General features: G+C 43.1%; 1 protein-coding gene across 1 annotated transcript in view; it reads left to right on the top strand.

The window, feature by feature from the left end:
• The window catches only part of ptprfa (protein tyrosine phosphatase receptor type Fa), a 351,241-nt gene that overhangs the window by 213,724 nt on the left and 110,210 nt on the right, over window positions 1-27,307 (top strand). Inside the window, exons 14-15 of the mRNA XM_047374177.1 lie at window positions 11,536-11,699; window positions 19,216-19,325. Of these exons, the coding sequence (XP_047230133.1) occupies window positions 11,536-11,699; window positions 19,216-19,325 (274 nt within the window). The remainder of the gene's footprint in view (window positions 1-11,535; window positions 11,700-19,215; window positions 19,326-27,307) is intronic.

Raw genomic sequence — 27,307 nt, 5'->3', positions numbered from 1 at the left:
CTTTGCAGAAAAGCATCCCCAAAGATTGATGTTTCCACCTCCAACAGTCACGGTAGTTATGGTGTTCTTGGGGTTGTACTCATCCTTTTTCTTCCTCTAAACACGGCGAGTGGAGTTTAGACCAAAAAGCTCTATTTTTGTCTCATCAGACCACAGGACCTTCTCCCATTCCTCCTCTGGATCATCCAGATGGTCACTGGCAAACTTCAGACGGGCCTGGACATGCACTGGCTTGAGCAGGGGGACCTTGCGTGTGTTGCAGGATTTTAATCCATGGTGGCGTATAGTGTTACTAATGGTCTTCTTTGAGACTGTGGTCCCAGCTCTCTTCAGGTCAATGACTAGGTCCTGCCATGTACAGGTCCTTCTCAAAAAATTAGCATATTGTGATAAAGTTCATTATTTTCCATAATGTCATGATGAAAATTTAACATTCATACATTTTAGAATCATTGCACACTAACTGAAATATTTCAGGTCTTTCATTGTCTTAATACGGATGATTTTGGCATACAGCTCATAAAAACCCAAATTTCCTATCTCACAAAATTAGCATATCATTAAAAGGCTCTCTAAAGGAGCTATGAACCTCATCATCTGAATCAACGAGTTAACTCTAAACACCTGCAAAAGATTCCTGAGGCCTTTAAAACTCCCACCCTGATTCATCACTCAAAACCCCAATCATGGCTAAGACTGCCGACCTGACTGCTGTCCAGAAGGCCACTATTGACACCCTCAAGCAAGAGGGTAAGACACAGAAAGAAATTTCTGAACGAATAGGCTGTTCCCAGAGTGCTGTATCAAGGCACCTCAGTGGGAAGTCTGTGGGAAGGAAAAAGTGTGGCAGAAAACGCTGCACAATGAGAAGAGGTGACCGGACCCTGAGGAAGATTGTGGAGAAGGGCCGATTCCAGACCTTGGGGGACCTGCGGAACCAGTGGACTGAGTCTGGAGTAGAAACATCCAGAGCCACCGTGCACAGGCGTGTGCAGGAAATGGGCTACAGGTGCCGCATTCCCCAGTCCTGGGCTACAGAGAAGCAGCACTGGACTGTTGCTCAGTGGTCCAAAGTACTTTTTTTCGGATGAAAGCAAATTCTGCATGTCATTCGGAAATCAAGGTGCCAGAGTCTGGAGGAAGACTGGGGAGAAGGAAATGCCAAAATGCCAGAAGTCCAGTGTCAAGTACCCACAGTCAGTGATGGTCTGGGGTGCCGTGTCAGCTGCTGATGTTGGTCCACTGTGTTTTATCAAGGGCAGGGTCAATGCAGCTAGCTATCAGGAGATTTTGGAGCACTTCATGCTTCCATCTGCTGAAAAGCTTTATGAAGATGAAGATTTCATTTTTCAGCACGACCTGGCACCTGCTCACAGTGCCAAAACCACTGGTAAATGGTTTACTGACCATGGTATCACTGTGCTCAATTGGCCTGCCAACTCTCCTGACCTGAACCCCATAGAGAATCTGTGGGATATTGTGAAGAGAACGTTGAGAGACTCAAGACCCAACACTCTGGATGAGCTAAAGGCCGCTATCGAAGCATCCTGGGCCTCCATAAGACCTCAGCAGTGCCACAGGCTGATTGCCTCCATGCCACGCCGCATTGAAGCAGTCATTTCTGCAAAAGGATTCCCGACCAAGTATTGAGTGCATAACTGTACATGATTATTTGAAGGTTGACGTTTTTTGTATTAAAAACACTTTTCTTTTATTGGTCGGAAATTTTTTTATTTGTACTGCTATCAGAAATCTTGGGGTATTTTTCGAGAACGGTTTTGAATTTGATAAAGAGGTCAGCGCAATACTTTACTTTCTGCCATCTGAGGTTGACCACTAAAATCAAACCCTAGCTACCTCATAGTGCCTTTGAAGGGTGATTCACTTTTTTGATTGGACTACTGCAACCCTTTCCATACTGGGATAGACGACTCTCTTCTTCATCGTCTACAGCTGGTCCAAAACACTGCCCATCTTCTAACTAGTATACGGCAATGTGGGCACATTACTCCCACATTGTCTTCCCCACACTGGCTGGTTGTATGTCTTAGGATTGTTTTTAAGATTTTACTTTTGGTTTTTAAATGTTTAAATGGTCAGGCACCTCTTTACTTAGACCTCTTACACAAGCATGTTCCCAGCAGAACTGGTAAACTGTAACAGTTCTGCTGTAACAGCCGAAGGCACCTTAGGAATAAAAAGAGTCATCAGACCACAGCGTGACACCTGATCGATCCGAGTTCCACCGGCAACACCGGTGTGAAAACTGCTCTTGCCATCACAAAAACTGTTAAAACCTGACCCAGTGATACCTGCCTGCAGCTCCAGGACTATTTTGATAGGACCAACTGGGAGATTTTTGAGGACCTAGACCTGGAAGTGCTCACGGACAGTGTTCTTTGTTCTATCGAGGCCTACATAGATATTGTTATTGTGGAAAAATACATCCGGGTCTACCCCAGCAAGAAGCCCTGAATGATCAGGGAGGTCCAGCAGCTGCTGAAGGAGAGTAACAATACTTTCAGGTCAGGCAATTAAGCTCTTTACCACACAGCCCGAGCAAACCTGAAGAGTGGTATCAAAAAGGAATTAAAAAGCCGACATTGGACTGCAGTCCAGATAAAACACCAAAGGGTTGTGTAGCCTAACTTGGTGGATTGGGAACTCTTGATTATTTTTTATTTTTCATGATTTTATGCCGACAGTTTTGCAAGGAAGACCACAGTTCCAGGTTTCAATTCAACGCAATTCAAATTCAAAAATACTTTATTAATCCCTAAGGAAAATTAAATGTTGTGGTAGCTCATATATTATGCAGCTTTCTTCAAAGAGCTTTTATAGATGCTGATAGCTGTGGGCAGTAAGGATCTCCTGTAGCAGCCTGGACACAGCTATAGGAAATCACAGGAACACCTGGCTAGCAACATCAGTAGGCAGTTATTGAAGAAGATCTAGCAGCTCACTGAATACAAGACCAACCTCAGTACTTCTGACGCCTCGGTGGCAGAGTAGCTAAACCTCTTCTTTGCCCGCTTTGAGGTGGTGTGACCACAGATAGCTGTACTACACTCTACAGTCCACAGCAACTTCACCCTCACTATGAAGGACCATGAGGTGAGGTTTACATTACAGGCTGTCAAGATGAGAAGAGCTGATGGACCTGATGGTATCCCAGGGCAGGTGCTGACGGACTGCACTGACCAGCTGACAGTGGTCCTCACCAGGATTTTTAACCTTTCTCTGTCCCAATCCAAGGTCCCACCCTGTCTGGTTTAAATCATTGTCCCCCTGCCCAAGAAACCCCACATTTCCAGTTTTAATGGCTACCGGCCAGTTGCACTAATGCCAGTGGTCATGAAATGCTTTGAACATCTGGTAAGGGCTCCTATCACATCACTCCTCCCCAAAACGGCTTCGACCCCCAGCGGTTCGTCTACAGCGCTAATAGATCTACTGAGGATGCAGTAGCCACAGCCCTCCATGCGAGGGGGGGCTACGTGCGGCTGCTTTTTGTGGACTATGGCTCAGCATTCAATGCCATCATCCTTCGCAGAGTATTGGACAAACTAAAGGGCATTGGACTGCCACATTCCACCTGCATGCGAATCCACAGCTTCCTGTTGGGTCACAGCCAGAGGGTCAGACTGGGTTAACATACATCTTCGGCTAAAGCACGGCTCTCCACAGGCTGCTCTACACCCACTATACCAATGACTGCACCACCACCGACTACAACACCATCACTGTCAAGTTTGCAGATGACACCACAGTGGTGGAGCTCATCTGTGGGGGGAATGAGTCCACCTATAGGGACATGGTGGAGCGGCTGACGGCTTGGTGCACAGACAACAACTTGCCACTCAACATCTCAGAGCACAGATAATAGTGGATAATATGAAAAAGAGGACTGACATTTCACCACCGACCATCAGTGGGCACTGTGTGGAGAAGGTGGTTGACGTCCACTTTCTGGTAGTCTACATCGAGGAGGACCTAATCTGGAATGTGAATGCCTATGAGCTGCTGAAAAAGGCCCAGCAGAGGCAGTATTTCCTCAGGATGCTTAAGAGAAATAACATTACACAGAGACTCCTGGTGTCCTTTTATTGCTGCTCTATTGAGAGCATAATTACCTACTGCATCTGTGTGTGGTACATCAGCTGTACAGTGGTTCAGAGAGAAACGCTTCAGAGGTTTATTATTGCAGCCCATAAGATCGTTGACTGCCATTTCTCCATACTGGAAGAACTTCACAGTTCCAGCTGTTTACAAAAAGCCCAAAACATCAAAAGGGACACTTCTCACCCAGGTCATGGTCTGTTTGAATTGTTATAGTATCAGGCAGACGCTACAGACAAATTAAAGCAAGGACAAGCCGATTCCAAAACAGTTTTTATTCAACAGCAATATGTTAGGCTCATAGCATAAATGCATGCATCTAATTTTGGCTTTCTGTTACATTATCAATAAAAAATGCTTGCCGAAAGTTATGTTTTTTCTCATTTTCCAACAACGTTCAACTATGAGTGAGGCAATTATGCTATAAGGTTAACAAACTCAATATTGCCAAAATGTAAAGGGAGATGCAGTGATGGGAAAATACAATCAGTATGAGTAGAACCAAAAATGGGAGCTTGGAAGCGGCATGGTAAGTAGAATTGTTTAATGATAAGAAAACCGAACAGGTAACTTACAATGGAACATGGGCAGAATAACAGACATGGACCTGCCAGGCAATGGTGTCACAGAGACAACAGACATGGGGCAGGAGACCAACAGTAGAATTCAGCAAATGAGAGACGGAAAACCAGGTAGCTATATACATAGGAGAGTGAGGAGAAATTGAATGGAGAACCGGTGAGAGTAATCAGGTGAGCAATGAGACCAATGAGGGCTGAGTGGGCCGAGGAGAGCAGAGTAAATGAGCAGGAGTAGGCAGAGGGAAAAACAGGGAGGAGATGTAACAAAATATCTAAATATAACAAAACACAAGAATAAACTAAGAAATAAGTTTAAAAAATGGATGAACTAAAATACCAGCAATTAAAGGTCAAAAGCAGGATACTCAAAACTCAAACACCTAACACAGGTGGATTATGATATTGTTGGGAGTATGATTATTGATTCAATAATTTTGATCAATAATTATAATTACAAATCATAATCTGACAAAATCAATTTCTTAACCATAAATCCTCATTTACGAATCGAGACCAGAGATGTTTCTGGTGTTGTAATTGTGGCTCAACGCCTCTGACAATTACAACCGTTGAATACTCCGTAATAGTTAATAACTATTGCCGGAGATGTCACTGTTTAATCGACCGTTTCTGCCGAAACGTGTGGAACTTGAACCTTATTTTGACTGACACATCACTTTTTGCACACAATGAAACACAAAACGCTCTCTCTTTATCTATGTGAATATTTATTAATTTTCACCTACTCAACATGCAAAATTCTACAAACACAGGGGTAACACATCTAAATAAGCAAAATCAACAAACGGTAGTGGGTATGTATTGAGTCAACCAGCAGTTTATGGCACAACAGATGAAGGGAGAGGATATGAAAGGGGAGTGTGGTGATGACTGGTGGGGGGGTTGGAGTGCAGCTTAGAGTGTCTTTTATGATCTTCTGATCATAAAACTTCCCCCCTAACTCCTGACCACAAAGGATTGATAACTTTTGGCGGCAAGTTAGCACAGTGAGATTGAAGACAAAGGTAAAATGGAGAATTTTACCATGAGGTCGTTTTAACAGTCCAGTCTTGCAACGCACCCGCGTTCAGATAGTAAACACAAACAGCTCTGGGGGACACGGCGGATCCCGATATTACATAACACATCAAAGTTTCAACAAGCAAGGTTACATGCACATATTATTCAGAACACATGAGATCCTAACCAGCGATTCTGATCGCTTCTACAACCTCTGACCCTGCCCAGGCCTTCTAATAAAGAAATAAAAAAAAGAAATGGGTTTTACTTGTGTCGTCTTCTTCCGAGTGAGGGAATTCGAGCGAGGAAACGTGGGGTTGAGTTAATTGTGCGTCCACAATTAACTTCAGGGGAACGGTCAGTCTTTGTCCTTTGATCTTCTTGACAAAAAGGAAAAATATGATCTGACCATCAAAGTCGACTTGAAAATGAAACACGGTAGCGGTTCGTCTCTCCGAAGCTCCGTGTCTCCAGTTACGTGTTAACTCACGTCTTTGATCGGCAAAGTGAAATCTCTGGCCTTCTTATTCCAAAGACTTCAGTTATGAATGGTTCGTTGTCCAACGAGAGAGAATGAATGAAACTCTTCACAGAGTTCTTCTCTTAAAGTGGTGCGCTTCAATCACCAGATCGGTTTCCAGCGGAAGGCGAGTTTTCAAACATGAGCGCCTCCTATATAGCATCCTGTGACGTCAGACTGGGAACGCCCAGTCATATCAGTCGCAATGCTCGATGGGATATGTAGGAGCGGGCTGTCCTGGGTACAAAATGGCCGATGCCATTGGAGGGGCACAGTGACGTCCAACAACGTGCAGATAATCCAATACTCAGCAAACAAGTGGTCCAACAATATTGATTCAGTTTTTCTATTTCATATAAATTATTTATTCCTCATGAGCTCATCAGATAGCTTTAATCTCAATTTTGTTGTACTTGTGACGATGGCAGAAAAGGATATTCTGATTCTGATTAATGGGGTGTGATTGGATATGATGATTGAATAAATGACTGGGTTGGAGATGTGTGTTGTCATACAATTGCTTGTTACAAACTAGTCAATTCATGAAAATGATTTATGGACGAAGGAGAAGCAAGTGTTTTCTCTTATTGAAGGTGTTTGTAACCTCCAACTATTGCAGCAATCAACATCTGTCATGTATTGTTTAATAATTTAGGTTACATGCCAATTTTTGGTATTGTTTTGGTTTGTTGGGCTGTCTATTGTTGGGTTGATGACTGTGCTGAGGTCTCCACCTCTCCACCTATAATTATAGCTGATGTTGAGAGATCCTGTAGTTATGTGAAGAGGTTGTGGTAGAATGTGGGGTCATCTGTGTTTGGGCCGTAAATGTTTGTAATTGTTATATGGATGTTGTTAAATGTCCCACTGATAATGATTTGTTGTCCCTCTGGGTCTGTTATAGTGTGTTTGTGGATTAGTGGTGTGTCTTTATTAAAAAGAATTGAGACACCTTGTTTTGGAATTGTTTTAGAAAAAGTTAATTTGATAACAAAATTAAATTTTTTGTTTCCTATGTTGGTTGTCTCAAAGTTTGGTTTCTTGCCAAAAACACACATCGGCTTGGATTTGTTTGAGATGACTGATGATTTTGGTTATTTTTCCTGGTGAATTATTGTCACCCATATTCCAGCTGAGAAATTAAAATGCAGGCATTGGATTTGTTTATGGAGTAGATATAATTTTAAACTGTCTGATATTGCTGATTTATAATCTTTCCAAATAGAAGAGGTATAGGTTTGACACGGGGGGTAAACGAAACAAAAATAAAAAAGAAATAAGCAAGGACAGGCTAATGCTGAGACACATAAGGATATTTTGTATGGGAAGAAACTTGTGCCATCAGAAACTGAATTTGAATTGCTCAGACTGAATCTGTATTTGTGTAATTTGAAATTAAATGCATTGGTTTGAAAATTTATTTCACTAAACTGAAACTGAATATAATGGTTTAAAACTGAATTTGTTTGCTTTGAAAATTGCTTTGCTTTGTATTGAAAATTCAGTTTGATTAGTTTCACTTTCAGGTCTCAAATTCAATTTCAGTTCCAAAATTCAGTTTTTTGTGTCACACAAAACTGGTTTCTTGAAGCCACAGATTAATCAAACACGGATTTACTGATTCACGGATGTCATTCACTATTGCTGTGTCCAAATTCAGGACTGCATTCTTTTGAAGGATGCATTTGTAGGCCGATAACGTCCTGGATGAGGCGACTGTTGGACCACTTGTTGCTGAATATTGGACTACTTGCACAGACACCAGGCCTCCTGGTGCTTTCGGCCATTTTGTATCCAGGACATGGCAGCTGATATGACACACCCCAAGTCTGACGTCACAGGGCGCTATATATGGAGGCCTCCATCTTGAAAACCCCGCCTTCAGCTGGAAATCTTGACGCGGTTACCACGCAACTGAAGCATCCTCTGGAGAAGAAGAGATCCCACGTGGAGTCTTCATTTATTCTCTCTCGTTGGCCAACGAACAATTCATAACTGAGGTTTCTGGACTAGGAAGGCCAGAAATGTCACTTTGCCGATCGAAGACGTGAGTTTAACATGTAACTAAAAACACGGAGTTCGAGGAAGACTTTGATGGTCAGATCATATTTTTCCTTTTCGTCAAGAAGGCCAAAGGACGGGACTGACCGCTTTCCTGGAGTTGAGCTGCGAACGCGCACAACGCTTCAACCCCCCATCTTTCCCTCCCACTCGCTGACCCAGAAGGAAACTTCACCAAGTAAAACCCATCCTTTATTTTTATTTCTTTATTAGAAGGCCTGGGCAGGGTCAGAGGTTGTAGAAGCGATCAGAATCGCTAGTTAGGATCTCATGTGTTCTGAACGATATGTGCATGTAACTTTCTTATTGAAACTTTGATGTGTTATTTTGATATCTGGAGCCGCCGCGTTCCTAGATCTGTGCGTGTTTTACCACATGAGAGTCAACGCAGGTGTGTGGTAAGACTGGACTGTTAAAATCACCTCATGGTAAAATTCTCCATTTTCCTTTGTCTTCAACCTCACTGCTTGCTAGCTTGCCACCAAAAGGTTTATAACTCTTTGTCTGCTCAGGAGTTGGGGGAAGTTTTATGATCAAGACATCACTGAATACAGTTGGAGTTGTGCCCCCACCCACTCTCCACTCACCCCACACCTCTTCGCCATATTCTCAATTTTGCCATAAATGCTGGTTGATTCAACACCCACTGCTGTGTTCTTTATTTTGCTTATTTAGATGTGCTACCCTTGTTATTGTAGAATTTTGCATGTTGAGTAGGTGAAGATTAATAAATATTCACATAAAGAGAGAGAACGTTTTGTGTTCATTGTGTGCAAAAAGTGAACGGTCGATTAAACAGTGACATCTCCGGTAATGGTTATTAATTATTACTGAGTATTTAACGGTTGTAATTGTCAAAGGCGTTGAGCCGCAATTACAACACCAGAAACATCTCTGGTCTCGATTCATAAATGAGGATTTTGGTTAAGAAATAGATTTTGTCAAAATATGATTTGTAATTATAATTATTGATCAAGATTAATCAATCAATAATCATAACCCCCAACATGACGAATGCTGTTCCAAGGTTCCAACAAATGCGTCCTTCTTATCCCCAGATTTGAAGGATGGGTCCGGTGTATCCTCCGTAGCCCACCTCATCCCATGATTCATTGCGGGTCGAAGTAGATTGTTCAAACGAAAGTAGCCAAGGCTGGAGGACAGAAAAAAGCTGTGAAAAAAATTGGATATATTGCGCATTCTGTGAAACAACTGAACTTTTACAATGTTTTTAGACGAGAATGGGGTGTGTATTCCTAACATTTTATCAATATATTGCTTAAAGCTGCCTAGCAGCTGCCGCTTATTCCATAGTGGGTCGCGGGGGAGCTGGTGCCTATCTCCAGCAGTCTATGGGCGAGAGGCAGGGTACACCCTGGACAGGTTGCCAGTCCATCGCAGGGCAACACACAAACAACCACACACCTAAGGAAAATTTAGAGTTACCAATCAACCTAACAGGCATGTCTTCGGACTGTGGGAGGAAGCCAGAGTACCCGGTGAGAACCCACGCATGCACAGGGAGAACATGCAAACTCCATGCAGAAAGACCCCAGGCCGGGAATCGAACCCAGGACCTTCTTGCTGCAAGGCAACAGTGCTACCAACTGCGCCACCGTGCAGCCATCTTTATATCAATGAACACAAAAAAAGGAATGATCTTCATGATCTTCATTATTCAGCCATTTAAAATGTTGAAAATATATATATATATTTGTTTTTGTGTTATATCAATGAACACAAAAAATATTTTCAACATTTTAAATGGCTGAATAATGAAGATCATAAAACAAGAACATTTTCAAACTAAACAGCATTATAAGCCATCAGCAATATGTAACAAATACAAATTCAGTCATAGCAATTCAAGTTCAGTTTCTGATGGCCCAAATTTCATCCCATAATTTTGCACACATAGTTAAGAGCCTTATGGCACATATGTTCAGAGACACTGCATATGGGTTAGTTGAATGATTAAAGGAAAAAAAGTTAATATAAAGTAAGATTGAAAAGATTCACAGAAAAAGAAGATAAGTGTGAGAGAGAAAGAGGGAGGGAGAGAAAGGAAAAGGGGGGAACGATTGAAGAAGAGCTTTCTTGTTGTATCCAAGAGATCTGTGGGATTTGGTAAATCAGCAGTAACAACACTAACTTACATCGAACTATCAAAGTACAATGATAATAATAAAATCTAATAAATTTGTTGTTGATGTGATGATAATGATAAAACTAATGATAATGCTCATAATATATTAATGATGAAAATACTACTGATAAAATAAAATAAATAATACAAAAATCATATAGACATACAGAAAAATCAGATAGACATATAGAAAAATTGTCATATTGGTTCTTACGGATCTGACCCACATGCAGAAAAGCAACTCGGGAGACAAAGATTTACGGTAATGTGTTTTATTTACAGTGAAGTGACATGGGCAGTTAAACAGGAACCGGGAAACCAACTGTAAAAACAAACAGGTTGCTATTGCTATAAGAGTTAGTCTTACTTGGTTAATGGAGTGATCCGCCCGAGGAAGGAAAGCGGAGAGACCAAGATGTTGTTTACCCGTTAGACTGATTAGGATGAAGGTAATGTGTGCCAGAATGATTAATGGGTCCAGGAATACAGAAGTCGGCGTGGTGGAAAAAGGAAGAGGGTGGACGAGGTTCTTGTAGGCTCGGCGAGGAGTGAGGAATCCAGGAGGCTGCCAACCAGCGAGGTCCGAGAGGTGTGGTTCTTGGTTCATTAAGTAGAATGGCTCTTCCACAGGAAAAGGTAAATCCAAGCTGTGTTCACCACAAGGCAAGGTCAGGTTCAGGTTTCCACTAATAGACAACACTCTGGCAACGAGTTGTTGACAGCCTCCTTCTTAAATACTCCTCAGCAGGTGATCAAGGAAATGGTGAACACCTGTCTCCTCTCCTCCAGGTTCCGTGCCATCTAGGGGCTAAGCAAAGTAACAGCACCAAAACAGACAAAAATCCTGACAAAAATAAAATGGTAACCCATAGTGCTAATAATAATAACAATAATAAAGATAATAATTATAGTAATGATAACAATAGTAGTTCAGTAGTGATGATGTATTTGATTATTTTTAATACTTTCATGATTCTGTTTTCAATATTACTACCTAATGGTATATGATACAATTGCTTTTAACACAATTGCTTTTGTCGCAAAAGTAAATGTAAACTTTGTTTTTGTGTTTTACTGATTCTCTGAAGCAGAGGACGTTTGCTGCCAGTCCATTCTCTGACACCTTCGTGGTGAATCTCAGTGGAGTCATCAGGCATCCGCAGGAGAACCCGGAGATGTTGTGGGTCATGGGTCCTGTGCTGGCTGTCATTATCATCATTGTCATAGTGATTGCTATTTTACTCTTTAAAAGGTGAGTGTACTCTGAAGACTTTGTAAACAAGATGTTTAATTGTTGTGAATGCAAATAATGCACCAGTAACCAAAACCCATTCTCTTCTCCACCAAAGGCCCAAGGATTTAAAGCCCAATGATTTGTAATACCTGGGTAAGAGAAATCCCAGTGAATTCTGTACTTTCTTTTTCCATTGCCTATAGACCCCGGACCATTTGTTTAAGTCAGCCTGCTGACATATGGGGAATTGAGGAAACTGCACTACACATTCAGTCCAGCCTATGGCATTACTCCTTTAAAAGACTATAAGCTAATATTTTTTTTGTACTCGTACTCGTACTTGTCATCTTCCGCTTTATCCGGGACCGGGTCGCGGGGGCAGCAGAGACACCCAGACGTCCCTCTCCCCAGACACCTCCTTCAGCTCCTCTGGGGGGAGCCCAATGTGTTCCCAGGCCAGCCGAGAGACATAGTCCTTCAAGCGTGCCCTGGGCCGTCCCTTGGGCCTCCTCCCGGTTGGACGTGCCTGGAACACCTCTCGCGGAAGGCGTCCGGTATAGATGCCCGAGCCACCTCAACTGGCTCCTCTCGATGTGGAGGAACTCTATTCCAAGCCCCTCCCGGATGGCCGAGCTCTAAGGGAGTGCCCGGCCACCGTATGGAGGAAACTCATTTCAGCCGCTTGTATCCGGGATCTCGTTCTTTCGGTCATGACCCAAAGTTGATGGCCATAGGTGAGGGTAGGAACGTACACCGACCGGTAAATCGAGAGCTTCGCTTTTCGGTTCAGCTCTCTCTTCACCACAACAGACCGGCACAGCGCCCCCATTACTGCGGCAGCCACACTGATCCGTCTGTCGATTTCCCGCTCCATTCTTCCCTCGCTCGTGAACAAGACCCCAAGATACTTAAACACCTCCACTCGAGGCAGGAACTCCCCTCCAACATGAAGAGAACAAGCCACCCTTTTCCGGTCGGGAACCATGGCCTCCAGGTCCACAAAACACATGTGGACCGGTTGGGCAAACTCCCATGAACCTTCGAGTACCCTGTAGAAGGTATAGAGCTGGTCCAGTGTTCCACGGCCGGGACAAAAACCACACTGCTCCTCCTGAAGCTGAGATTCGACTATCCGCTGGACTCTCCTCTCCAAAACCCTGGTGTAGGCTTTACCAGGGAGGCTCAGGAGTGTGATCCTCCTGTAGTTGGAACACACCCTCTAGTCTCCCTTCTTATGAAGGGGGACCTCCACCCCAGTCTGCCAGTCCAGAGGCACTGTCCCCGACCGCCACGCAATGTTGAAAAGGCGTGTCAACCATGACAGCCCCACAACATAGAGACTTGAGGTACTCAGGGCAGATCTCATCCACCCCTGAAGCCCTACCACCACGGAGCCTTTTTAATCACCTCGGTGACTTCAGCCTGGGTGATGAAAGAGTCTAACCCCGAGTCCCCAGCATCTGCTTCCACCAGGGAATGCGTGATGGCAGGGTTGAGGAGATCCTCGTAGTACTCCTTCCACCGCCCGATAATGTCCTCAGTCGAGGTAAGCAGCCTCCTATCCCCACTGTAAACAGTGTTGGCAAAACACTGCTTCCGCCTCCTGAGGCACCGGACAGTTTGCCAGAACCGCTTCGAGGCCAACCGGTAGTCCTTCTCCATGGCCTCACCAAACTCCTCCCAGGCCCGAGTTTTTGCCTCTGCCACAGCCTTGGCCGCGGCATGCTTGGCCTCACGGTAACCATCAGCCGCCTCAGGAGTCCCACAAGCCAACCACAGCCGATAGGACTCCTTCTTCCGCTTGACAGTGTCCCTTACTGCCGGTGTCCACCACCGTGTTCTGGGATTGCTGCCCCGACAGGCACCACAGACCTTACGGCCGCAGCTACGGGAAGCAGCATCGACAATAGCTGCAGAGAACATGGTCTACTCGGACTCTATGTCTCTAACATCCCCCAGAATCTGGTCAAAGTTCTCCTGGAGGTGGGAGTTAAATATATCCCTGGCCGAGGGCTCTGCCAGACGTTCTCAGCAGACCCTCACTATGCGCTTAGGCCTGCCAAGTCTGTCCGGCTTTCTCCTCTTCCAGTGGATCCAACTCACCACCAGGTGGTGATCAATGGACAGCTCAGCCCCTCTCTTCACCCGAGTGTCCAAAACATGCGGCTGAAGGTCTGACGACACGACGACAAAGTCGATCATCAACCTCCTGCTAGGGTGTCCTGGTGCCAAGTGCACTGATGGACACCCTTATGCTTGAACATGGTGTTCATTATGGACAATCCGTGACTAGCACAGAAGTCCAATAACGAAACAGTACTCAGATTCAGATCCGAGTAGTGTAGATTCAGATGCGACCCCAACACGAGACGGCTGAGCTGGGGGGCAACAAGCAAACCCATCCCAGCCCGCCGCCTCTCCCCGTGGGCCACTCCAGAGTAAAAGAGAGTCCAGCCCCTCTCAAGGAGATGGGTTCCAGAGCCCACGCTGTGCGTGGAGGTGAGTCCTATTTCTAGTCAATATCTCTCGACCTCAAGCTCAGGCTCCTTCCCCCTCAGCGAGGTGACATTCCGCGTGCCTAGAGCCAGGCTAAGCTTCCGGGGATCAGGCCGCCGAGGTCTCTACCTTCGTCTGCCGCCCATTCCACTCTGCATCGGTCCCTCATGGTTCCCCCTGCAGGTGGTGGGCCCACTGGGGGATGGCCTTGCATCTCTCCTTCGGGCTTGGCCCGGCCGGGTCCCGCGAGGAGCAACCCAACCACCAGGCGCTCCTGGAAGTATAATATCATGGTTGGTGGGGTTTTGAACACTTACAACAAACTTTGGGGCTGTTTTTGCCTTAACTGACAAGAGGCTCAAAAAGCAGACCTTTATCCTCCCTAAACTGTGGAGCCTGAATACGACACTCAATCTGGATGACGCTGTGTTTTGGCACACTGACTCTTTCATTTATTGTCCTCACACTGTGTTCACATGTTTGACCAAGGCTGACAGCAGAAATAAAGGCTTTTACTTTGTTATTTCTCAGATGAGGGAATGCAATTTTCACTGCGTTCACAAGTTTGTTCATGTCTCCATCTTTAAATTGGCCTTCCTGGTTGTGCTGCATAAGATGTTCATTTACGTTGAAGCCAATAATTGGACGTTGCTGTTGGTTGCCTTTCAACACAAGCACAGGTATTAGCAGCTTGTCGTCCATGGCAGTCAGCTTGAAAGGGACTTCCAGCCAGCCAGTGTATGGCATGTCAGTACCATTAGCTGCTTCAATATGTAATGGATCTTGGGGGTCCACCAGCTCAGTGACATCTCTCAGTTGCAGTTCAGGTAGGTGGTTTTTTTCCAAACCTCATCTATAGCACAAATTTGTGAACCTGTGTCCCAGAGTGCTTGAATATTCTGTCCATTCAGAAAGCACCTGATAAGACATTTTTTTCCTACTAATTCTCTTACAGTTTGACCTTTACCTGTGGCTTTGATCTTTTTAGGCGTAGATCGTTCACATGGCTGTCTGACCTGTTGTCTAACACCTGAACATGAATGTGGCTTGCAGTCAATTTTGTGAGCAGGCCAATACCTTTTCTGACACGCTCTTGAGCAATAAAGTGCAGTTTTACAACTTGAACAGCATTTTAATTCCTCCTTCACTTTCTTTTCTTCACAGTTCACACAGAAATGGGACTTGAGATTAGCTTTGGCTGCCCCACGTCCCACTGAGGCAACCCTACTTAGTTTAAAGTCTAAGTGTTGAATGTGCTGTTTTTTCTGCTCTACAACCTGCTCTGAAATGCTCAGTTCTTCCACAAGCAAAACATCTGGGCTGTAGGCGTGATTTTTGGTAATATCGGCGTGGAGCAAATCGATGTTGAAATTGTGCGGTCTCTCTCATCTGTCCTGGACCATACAGAGGCCTGTACTCTTGTTGCAATTCTGGGTGCTGCTGGGAGTAAAATGGCAACATTGGTGACATAGACCTGAAGGACTGTTCTACTGGTGAGAACACTGGACTGGTGCTAGACACTTGTTTGAAACTTTGTGCGGGTTGCTTTGGCAGTGTTGTAGTGTTCTTTTGGATCGTTTCTCTAATTTGGGACACTTCGGCTCTCAAGTCTTTTAATAACACCATGTTAGAACGCATCTCTTTGATCTCAGATAACACGTCAGGGGACATATAAGATTGGCTTTGCTGGGAGGAAGGTTTTGTTTCCCCTTGCAGCTCACCAGACTGAATAGTACTCACACTGGTTGGCCTTTGTGGGACAGCGTGGCTCTTTTTGTCCTGCCTTTCCTTTTCATTTGTACAAGCAATGTTCACTTTCTCTAGCAATAGTTCATCTGGTGTGTCAGGCTTTGTGAAATAAGGTTGAAGATCACTCTTAATGTTGTCATTCTGTAAGCCAGTCAGGATGGTATGCATGAAGAGAATTTGGACAAGAGCAGGGTCATACTTTAAAGCTGAGTCAGCTTCTTGAGAGGCAAAAAGAATTTTCTGTCTTAGGTCCATCGCCCTAATTAAGAAATTCTGAGGGGACTCCTTGCTGCTCTGAACCTCCGAGGTTAGTTGCTTGTATAAATCTGTGGCACCCCTCTCCTGGTAACGGGACCGTAAAATTCTACGCAGAACAGGTAGAGTGAGGGCCTCTTTTCCCTCCAAATAACTCCGTAATTGTAGGCCTGGAGTTATAGCACTTGTCTCTATGACTGGAAAAGCGCTATATACAGGTCCTTCTCAAAATATTAGCATATTGTGATAAAGTCCATTATTTTCCATAATGTAATGATGAAAATTTAACATTCATATATTTTAGATTCATTGCACACTAACTGAAATATTTCAGGTCTTTTATTGTCTTAATACGGATGATTTTGGCATACAGCTCATGAAAACCCAAAATTCCTATCTCACAAAATTAGCATATCATTAAAAGGGTCTCTAAACGAACTATGAACCTAATCATCTGAATCAACGAGTTAACTCTAAACACCTGCAAAAGATTCCTGAGGCCTTTAAAACTCCCAGCCTGGTTCATCACTCAAAACCCCAATCATGGGTAAGACTGCCGACCTGACTGCTGTCCAGAAGGCCACTATTGACACCCTCAAGCAAGAGGGTAAGACACAGAAAGAAATTTCTGAACGAATAGGCTGTTCCCAGAGTGCTGTATCAAGGCACCTCAGTGGGAAGTCTGTGGGAAGGAAAACGTGTGGCGGAAAACGCTGCACAACGAGAAGAGGTGACCGGACCCTGAGGAAGATTGTGGAGAAGGGCCGATTCCAGACCTTGGGGGACCTGTGGAAGCAGTGGACTGAGTCTGGAGTAGAAACATCCAGAGCCACCGTGCACAGGCGTGTGCAGGAAATGGGCTACAGGTGCCGCATTCCCCAGGTCAAGCCACTTTTGAACCAGAAACAGTGGCAGAAGCGCCTGACCTGGGCTACAGAGAAGCAGCACTGGACTGTTGCTCAGTGGTCCAAAGTACTTTTTTCGGATGAAAGCAAATTCTGCATGTCATTCGGAAATCAAGGTGCCAGAGTCTGGAGGAAGACTGGGGAGAAGGAAATGCCAAAATGCCAGAAGTCCAGTGTCAAGTACCCACAGTCAGTGATGGTCTGGGGTGCCGTGTTAGCTGCTGGTGTTGGTCCACTGTGTTTTATCAAGGGCAGGGTCAATGCAGGAGAAAGCATGAAGTGCTCCAAAATCTATCAGGAGATTTTGGAGCACTTCATGCTTCCATCTGCTGAAAAGTTTTATGGAGATGAAGATTTCATTTTTCAGCACGACCTGGCACCTGCTCACAGTGCCAAAACCACTGGTAAATGGTTTACTGACCATGGTATCACTGTGCTCAATTGGCCTGCCAACTCTCCTGACCTGAACCCCATAGAGAATCTGTGGGATATTGTGAAGAGAACGTTGAGAGACTCAAGACCCAACACTCTGGATGAGCTAAAGGCCGCTATCGAAGCATCCTGGGCCTCCATAAGACCTCAGCAGTGCCACAGGCTGATTGCCTCCATGCCACGCCGCATTGAAGCAGTCATTTCTGCCAAAGGATTCCCGACCAAGTATTGAGTGCATAACTGTACATGATTATTTGAAGGTTGACGTTTTTTGTATTAAAAACACTTTTCTTTTATTGGTCGGATGAAATATGCTAATTTTGTGAGATAGGAATTTTGGGTTTTCATGAGCTGTATGCCAAAATCATCCGTATTAAGACAATAAAAGACCTGAAATATTTCAGTTAGTGTGCAATGAATCTAAAATATATGAATGTTAAATTTTCATCATGACATTATGGAAAATAATGAACTTTATCACAATATGCTAATATTTTGAGAAGGACCTGTAAGTTCAATCCATTTACCATTTACCATCACAGCATCCACAATATCTGTCTCTGAATAGCCTTTGGTGAGCCCACTTTCAATTTGTCTTGCCAGGCTAGAAAATGTCAGCCTATCCTTCTGGCCTGGGTTTCCTATCTGTCCCAGAATCTTGAAATCTTTGCGCCACATCGGACTATCTGAAAATGTTGGAGTCATATTTGTCTGTGGAACCTGTGGGCAAGAGGGTGTTTTTCTGTCCATCACATCCTGAACATCTTTTTCTTTTTGTCGTAATGACAGTCTAATTGTCTCTATCTCTTTTTGAAGCCTTTCCTGATCATAAGATTGAATCTCTATTTCAGGTGTCTCTTGGGCAGTTGTTATCTTATTTATTGTGTCCCAGATAATGAGATATTCTGAGATGCCTTCATCTTCAAGGCTAGCCAATTCCTCCCGCTCAAGATATTTGATGACATATGAAATTAGGTGGCTGCGTATTTTACTAGTCAAAGGTTCCCTTCCAGGTGCTGAAATTTGCAGCGTGGTGTAAACGTTAATCAGTTGTTCAGCTGTCAAGTTATACAATGCTCCTTTTATCTCCAACTGAAGTTTTTCCAACTCAGACTCCATTTTGCCCTCTAGGATTCAGAAACAATAAAGTGGGGTCCAACTGACTTCAACTGATTGGTGTTGTTCCCTAGTGGTCAGGGCACACTTCAGGATACAAACTGTCAACAGGTGTCTGAAGACCTCCACGTTGTGCTTTCTGCAAGCCTTGGGTTGTTTCGAGATGATCAGCAGAAGGGTTTCACAGGAATCTTGGGAATTGTCCCCCCACCAAACATCCCAGCGGTGCCTCCAAAATGTTACCCCCTTAAAAGAAGGGAAAAAGTGCAAGACAATGATCACAGGAGACTGTATCAGTGCTTCTTCTTTCACTCATGTGTATTGAGTGCAGAAAAAAAACATACGAGTCCCCCTAGTGGATCCTTTAGGTTGTGACGTTAAAATAACCCCTTTCCCAAACAAAGAAACTTAAATGCTTCATCTTTTGCACATTTTAAACCAAATTAGGAAAACATACAAATGAAGATAATCAAAATAAATGAGCACAATATTAATAAAGTTAAATTACCCTGCAACACCACCGTAACAGGCTTTGAAGTAAGTTCTCATTTTCATACAAGTAATGCATTTCTGTTTTCTAGGAAACACACTTCTTCAGCCAAGGATGGACACATGTTAGAGATGAAAGATTCCCTCATGGCCTGCATCGCTGATCCTGTGGAGATGAGGAGACTGAAATTCCAGACGATAGGTGTGGACACATACACTTACACCCAAATGTCCTCAAATTATCTTGAATCTCATACTTTTGTACAATTGTTTTGGCATAATATACAAAGTGATAATTTTCCAAGAAGCGAACAATATTATATTTTACTTAAACCAGTATTAGAGGCTAGAGGCTGTGGTATTTCTCAAAAGAAAGAAAATCTTTCTAAAGTTAAGTTTTCTGACATTTAAGATTTTATACATGAAACTGAATATTTACATACAGTACAGACCAAAGGTTTGGATACATCTTCTCATTCAAAGAGTTGTCTTTATTTTCATGACTATGAATATTGTAGCTTCACACTGAAGGCATCAAAACTGTGGATTAACACATGTGGAATTATACACTGAACAAAAAAGTGTGAAACAACTGAAAATATGTCTGATATTCTAGATTCTTCAAAGTAGCCACCTTTTGCTTTGATTACTGCTACGCACTGGTTTTCACTTCACAGGTGTGCCCTGTCAGGTTTAATAAGTGGGATTTCAAGCCTTATAAATTGGGTTGGGACCATCAGTTGTGTTGTGCAGGAGGTGGATACAGTACACAGCTGATAGTCCTACTGAATAGACTGTTAGAATTTGTATTAGGGCAAGAAAAAAGCAGCTAAGTAAAGAAAAATGAGTGGCCGTCATTACTTTAAGAAATGAAGGTCAGTCAGTCCGAACAATTGGGAAAACTTTGAAAGTGTCCCCAAGTGCAGTCGCAAAAATCATCAAGCGCTAAAAAGAAACTGGCTCACATGAGGACCGCCCCAGGAAAGAAAGACCAAGAGTCACCTCTGCTGCGGATGATAAGTTCATCCAAGTCACCAGCCCCAGAAATTAGAGAACAGGTCAATGCCACACAGAGTTCTAGCAGCAGACACATCTCTAGAACAACTGTTAAGAGTGTGAATCAGGCCTTCATGGTAAAATAGCTGCTAGGAAACCACTGCTGAGGACAGGCAACAAGCAGAAGAGACTTGTTTGGGCTAAAGAACACACGAAATGTACATTAGACCAGTGGAAATCTGTGCTTTGGTCTGATGAGTCCAAGTTTGAGATCTTTGGTTCCAACCACCGTGTCTTTATGCGGCGCAGAAGAGGTGAACGGATGGACTCTACATGCCTGGTTCCCACCGTGAAACATGGAGGAGGAGATGTGATGGTGTGGGGGTGCTTTGCTGGTGACACTGTTGGGGATTTATTCAAAATTGATGGCATACTGAACCAGCATGGCTACCACAGCATCTTGCAGTGGCATGCTATTCCATCCGGTTTGCGTTTAGTTGGACAATCATTTATTTTTCAACAGGACAATGACCCCAAACACACCTCCAGGCTGTGTAAGGGCTATTTGACCAAGAAGGAGAGTGATGGGGTGCTGCGCCAGATGACCTGGCCTCCATAGTAACCAGACCTGAACCCAATCGAGATGGTTTGGGGTGAGCTGGACTGCAGACTGAAGGCAAAAGGGCTAACAAGTGCTTAGCATCTCTGGGAACTCCTTCAAGACTGTTGGAAAACCATTTTAGGTGACTACCTCTTGAAGCTCATCAACAGAATGCCAAGAGTGTGCGGAGCAGAAATCAAAGCAAAAGGTGGCTACTTTGAAGAACCTAGAATATAAGACAAATTATTAGTTGTTTCACACTTTTTTGTTCAGTATATAATTCCACATGTGTTAATTCACAGTTTTGATGCCTTCAGTGTGAAGCTACAATATTCATAGTCATGAAAATAAAGGAAACTCTTTGAATGAGAAGGTGTGTCCAAACTTTTGGTCTGTACTGTATATAGCATAAAAAGAGACATGACCTTGTTGATTGCTGTCTTACAATAAAACGGATGAAATACTTCCAGTTTTAGGCCGGTTAGAATTGCCATAGTGATTTCTATTTGCTTAATGCAAAAATAATGAAATACATTTTTATAGCACTATTATTTATTATTTTCTTCAAACACAGAATGGCACAAAAACTAAGATCATTACACTATTAAACAACTTGGGAAAGCCAGGATGATAATATTATGGCTTTGTAAGCATCTGATTTACATAATTATGTTTATATATATAGTGCCAAATGCCTGCTGATATCTTTTAAGGCAACTCCTCAAACAAGTTGTTGTGTGACATCATTAGAAAATAAAATAATCAGGCCATATACCATGAAGAGAATTATAGACCTCCAAAGTCATGTTCAGTCTTGAAAACGATTTCCAGGTAACTGGAAATGCTACATTTATCTGCTTGAACAAGTATGCACAAGAAAATACAGAAGGAGAATGTCCACCTAGTAAACGATTAAAGAAGGAGGCTTGTTACGTGTCTCAAAGATGATCATGTTATGGTGTGAAATGTGTATAACAACTCAGAGCAAAAGCAAAAGATCTTGTGAAGATGCTATCTGCAGTGTTAGAGATTGACATATACAGTTTTTTTATGTCAAAATTGATATTTAAAAGTTAGAGGCCGGCTGCCGATATTGTAAGCCAATATCCAAGAGTTAGGATTATATAATTTTATGTCAACATTGTTTTACTGTGATCAAAAGTTTGCCATTTTCTTTTACATCCTTCCCAGCTGTACGCTGAAGTCAGCTGGTTAAAGCAGTAGCTTATTTTTTCTTTTGCGATTTTGTGAATTAAGCAAATGAGAAATTTATGGTTGCTACTGATTGTTATTTTTTCAGTTCCTATCCATAAAAAAACACCCCTTCACATTAGGGGGCTCAAAGCCTTTATTTCTGTTAATTATGATGACTTTCCACTTTGAGCCAGGGGCATGTCTAGAATTTTTTTCTTAGGGTAGCCAGGTAGGAGCACAAACTGTCAAAGGGTTGCCAAAGTTGTAGTCTGAGATCTAAAGTGTAAACTATGTTTTTGTTCTCTATTTTTGTCCTCTGTTTCTGCTTAAGGTAAAAAATTCAATGTGACTGTCTTAAACTTGCCTAAATGAAATCTCCTATTAAAAAGCTTCAACCATTCAGCACCAATTTATTTTGACTCAATAGTTGTTTTTGTTTATTGCACTAAATTATTACTTATGTTATATTTTTCTGTATACAGTGTTTGCTTTGTTCCGTTTTTATTATGAATAAAACTAAAAAGTCATGCCATCATCAAAATTAACTGAAATTCTGTGAGCTGACAAAGAATTTGAAAAAGCAGGAAGAGAAAAGAAAGTTCTTTGCAAAGCTTTCTGTGTGTGGGTATGTTTTTTTGTTCATTAACAATTGTGACTCTATACTGTGAGATCCACTAGATTGCCTGTTGTTGACAGTTGCTGCATGTGGTAACAAATTCATGTCATTCACGCGACATGTTTCTTTCTTAGAAAGTGGCTGACAGTGTATTAAAAATGCACTAGATTTGGCACTAGGTGCTCTTTTGGATAAAAGTTGATTAGGGGGTCTGAAAAGGCACTAAATCTAGTGACAAAACATTAATTTGGGAAAACTGCAAGCCTCTCTGGAAACTCCTAGGGCCTTTCTCAATAAACAAGTATTCAAGTATGCTCTTGCCTAGAACACAAAGTTGCAGTATGGTTGTTCTTCATTTCAAAGAGTGTACTTAGGCCCTAAACTTCAAAGATCCCAAATAGGGGGCACTAAATTGCTTGCATACCAAAAAAAAAGATTGCATGTGCATCAGTGGGTATGTTGCATGTGATTTTCAAGATTGCGCGTGCAATGAATAACAGGTGCAAAAAAGTGCAGACTGCCCTATTTAAATGAGCAAATTGCGTGTGCTACTGGCTGGCTGCTACTGCCCCCAGTGGAACAAGAGGAAAAGCAAACAAAACTGTGTTGCTTGAAACATGCAGGGGTTGTTGAGCTGCATAATTTTAAATGATCCAGTTGCTGATTTTGTCTTTCTGTTCTATTCTGCTCCTGTTTTCTGGACTACTACAGTTAGTTAACCTTTCTTGTCGCTATTCACAGCAGGTTTGTCATCTCAGCCTCTGCCCTGATAAGATTATTTCCTCTCTCTGCTTATTTGCTCAGGGCGCCTTTGAGTGTGTCACTGTGCATGCAGAAGACTGAGTTTGAAGTTGTTCTGCAAGCAGATGCTTTATTTTTGTGGCCCAGATGGACCCAGTGAGGTAAAGACTATATTCTGTTTGGCCTATAATAAAAATATTGGATTACAGACTATTGCCCAGGAGGGCATAGCTATATGTGTCATTGGTGCGCACACAGGACAGCTGTTCAGTGCTGCATCTGCACCATAGTAGGAGTGTGCACAGCTTGTTTACTGTGTTGCTCAACGTAACTCGCAACGGTTGCAGCTTACATTAATTGGCCAATCAATATTAACAATAAAAAAGACCAATACGTCTGTTAATTAATTTATTAGAGGTTTACCTCTCTTGAACTTTTAATTCTTTTAGGAGATTCACCGTATTCTTTTTTTTTGAGAGTATATGTTTGTAGAGTTCAGAGTTTATCATAAACAGCCACAATATTGAGGCCTGAATGTCATTTTGTCTACATAAAAATAGTTTGTTGTAGGAGTTGGCAATCTATGTACTATAGCTTTGCCGATTTTGAAACTTAATGTCACATAACTGTCCTGCAAAGAATTTAAATCGAACATTTATATACATAAAAATGAATTATTGTCCAGTGATTTTACTGAAATAGTTTTGTTTGTTTAGCCAATATTTTAATGGTATACAGCGTGTTTGATTGTTTTAATTGTTTTTTGGGGACATGAAATCCTTTTTACCATATAAACCCTCCCCTGCATATGTTACCGTACCATATCATATCATACCATACCATCTTTATTTATGGAGCACTTTAGAAAAAAAAGGGTTCAAAAAGTGAAATAAATATACAAAATAAAATAAAACAAAAGAAAACAGATCAATTAAAAAGACAAGCTAAAATAGACATGTTTTAATTAAAAATCTCAAAATATGGTAAAATATGTAAAAATAGAGCCAACCTCTCATGATGTGCAAAAGGCTTTAGCAAATAAATGCATAAATGCATTTTAAGAAGATCCTTAAATTCAAAGAGTGACAATTCAAGAGCTTGTCTAGCATGTAAAGGCAAATCATTCAACATCTTTGGGGCAGCTACCGCAAAAGCTCGGTCACCTCTAAGCTTACATTTAGTTTTCCCCACATTAAGGAGCTGCTGGTCAGCAGACCTTAGGGAGTGGGCAGGTATATGTGGTTATAGGAGTTCAGAGAGGTTAAGGGGGGGCAGTCCATAAAGAGGTTTAAAAGCAAATTAAATAACTTTAAAACAGATCCTGAAATATACAGGTAGCCAATGAAGTGAAATTAAAATGGGTAACGTGCTCCAATTTTCTTGTTTCAGTTAAAAGCCGTGCTGCAGCATTTTGCGCAACCCGCAGGCGCCTAATAGAAGCATCACTAACCCCAAAATAAAGTGCATTACAGTAATCCCACCTGGATGTGACAAATACATGGATTACTGTTTTGAAAAGCTGTCTTGATAGAGTACCAGATGTGGCTCTCCGCCAAAGACCTACTGTTAAGGGTAGAGTCCCGGACGTTGGCACCCCAATTTGTTGGACCCTTCCCGATTTCCAAGATCATCAACCCTGTCTCTGTACGGCTGAGATTACCCAGTTCCATGAGGATTCACCCCACGTTCCACGTCTCTCAGGTCGAGCCCTTCGTGGAGCCCCAACTCGACTCAAGTTCAACCCAAGACAAAAGCAGGTTAGTGACTTTTCTGATCCTTGCAAGATCTGGAGAAACTACAAGTCACTAATCCTTCTTTCTGCTTCAATGATTCCCGGAAGCTGTGTGGAGTTTAACCTGAGTGACGTTTTCCTGTGGCTGAATAAACCTTTTAATCTTTCAGTTCTGTGTCTGCCTGAATCTTGGGTCCGCCTGTTTCTGATCTGTAATAGAAAAATCTGGCCAACAATGGACCCATTGCCAGCACAGCAGTGGCGCACCCACGTTGATGAGACCCTTTCCTGGCTTGGTTCCGGCTTGGAGGAAATAATTTCTACATTACGTTCAGGCAATCCTGTCTCCGGGCCGCCACCGTCACAGATTAACCACGCCCAAGTAACATGGAAAACAGCAGAGGTAAGGGAGCCACGCCTATCTCCGCCTGAGATGTTCAGTGGAGACCCTGACCCGTGTTGAGCCTTCCTAACTCAGCGTGAAATTAATTTTGAGCTTCAGCCGTCATTTCCCACTGGACGCTCCAAGGTGGCTTTTGTCATATCTCTGCTGGCAGGAAGGGCGAAGCAGTGGGGGACTGCTGAATGGCAGAACAGGTCTGCATCTTGTGCCTCTTATGAAGTTTTTTCCAAAGAACTTGTTCGAGTTTTTAACTCTGTTCTTCCAAGTCGTGAAGCCACTAGAGGCTTACTGTCCCTCAAACAGGGTGATCAGCCCGTCTCGTCCTATATAACTGATTTTCATTTGTTGGCCACAGATAGCCATTGGAATGAAGCAGCACAAATGGATGCATTTATGCAAGGACTGAACGCAGACGTCAATGATGAGTTAGCGACCCGTGACTACCCCTCCTCCCTGAAACAACTCGAGGACCTTGCTGCTCGCATTGATATTTGGCTGGCAGAAAGAAGGAGGGAGAAGCGACATGAGGTGGATCGTTCCTCATTATCTCTGGGTCCTGCACACCAGCATGAGAGAAGGAGCCGGTCACCTCTCACTGAGGAGAATGATGATTGTGAGCCCATGCAGTTGGGCAGAACCAAGATTACCCCTGAGGAGAAAGATCGTCGGAGGAGATTCAAGCTCTGTTTTTATTGTGGAAATAAAGGACATTTAGCACTCAGGTGTCCATTAAAAGGATAGGCTCAGCAGAGGAAGGGAGGTCTCTACTGAGCCGAAGCCAGCTAACTGCCTCCTCATTCTTGTTTCCTGCTTGTTTTCAAATCTCTTCCATGTCTCTCCAGGGGGCCGTGTCTATTGATTCAGGAGCAGACACTGAATTCATGGATGAAGCATTCGCCAATAAGAACGGCATAAAACTCATTCCGTCAGCTGACACACGTAATGTGCTAGCTTTGGATGGTCACAGCATGAACAATTCACACCTCATGACGGAGGAGATTACCTTAACAGTTGGAGGTAATCATCAAGAGAAAGTAACCTTCATGATCATTAATTCACCTGAACTTCCTGTTGTCCTAGGGGCCTCCTGGTTGCAGAAACACAACCCTCACATTGACTGGAAAAAAAAAGAAGTTCTGGGTTGGTCTGAGTCATGCTCCGCTGCCTGCCTTTTGTCTGCTGCTATGGAGGTCAGCGTGGAGAATGAGGTCGAGGAGACATACCCGGATTTATCCAAGGTACCTCAAGAATACCATGATTTAAAGGAAGCATTTAATAAGATCAAGGCCACAGCTCTGCCACCCCACAGACCATATGATTGTGCTATTGATTTGCTTCCTGGCACCTCACCCCCCAAAGGCAGGCTTTACTCATCTGGTCCAGAGCACAGGGCCATGAAGAAATATGTAGATGAGGCATTAAAGGCAGGGCAGATTCAACCTTCTTCTTCTCCAGCAGGTGCTGGTTTCTTTTTTGTGGGGAAGAAGGATGGTTCGTTGAGGCCATGTATTGATTAAAGAGGACTTAAAGAAATAACAGTCAACAACAGATACCCCTTACCACTCATGAATACAGCTCTTGATCAGATCCAGGGAGTCAAGATATTTTCTAAGCTGGATCTGAGGAATGCATATCATCTGGTCCGAATCAGAGAAGGAGATGAGTGGAAGACGGCTTTTAACACACCTACGGGTCATTATGAGTACAAACTCATGCCGTTTGGACTTACTAACGCCCCTGCAGTTTTTCAGTCATTGGTTAATGACGTTCTAAGAGACATGGTGGGTCAATTCGGGTTTGTTTATCTTGATGACATATTAATTTATTCTCAAGATCTGGATACTCACAGGAAACATGTCAGAGCTATTCTCCTGCATCTACTGCAATACCAGTTGTTCGTC

Source organism: Girardinichthys multiradiatus, chromosome 9 (genome assembly GCF_021462225.1).
Source record: "Girardinichthys multiradiatus isolate DD_20200921_A chromosome 9, DD_fGirMul_XY1, whole genome shotgun sequence".
Lineage (NCBI taxonomy): Eukaryota > Metazoa > Chordata > Actinopteri > Cyprinodontiformes > Goodeidae > Girardinichthys > Girardinichthys multiradiatus.
Note: the sequence above shows the minus strand (reverse complement) of the source record. Positions and strands in the feature narration are given on the sequence as shown.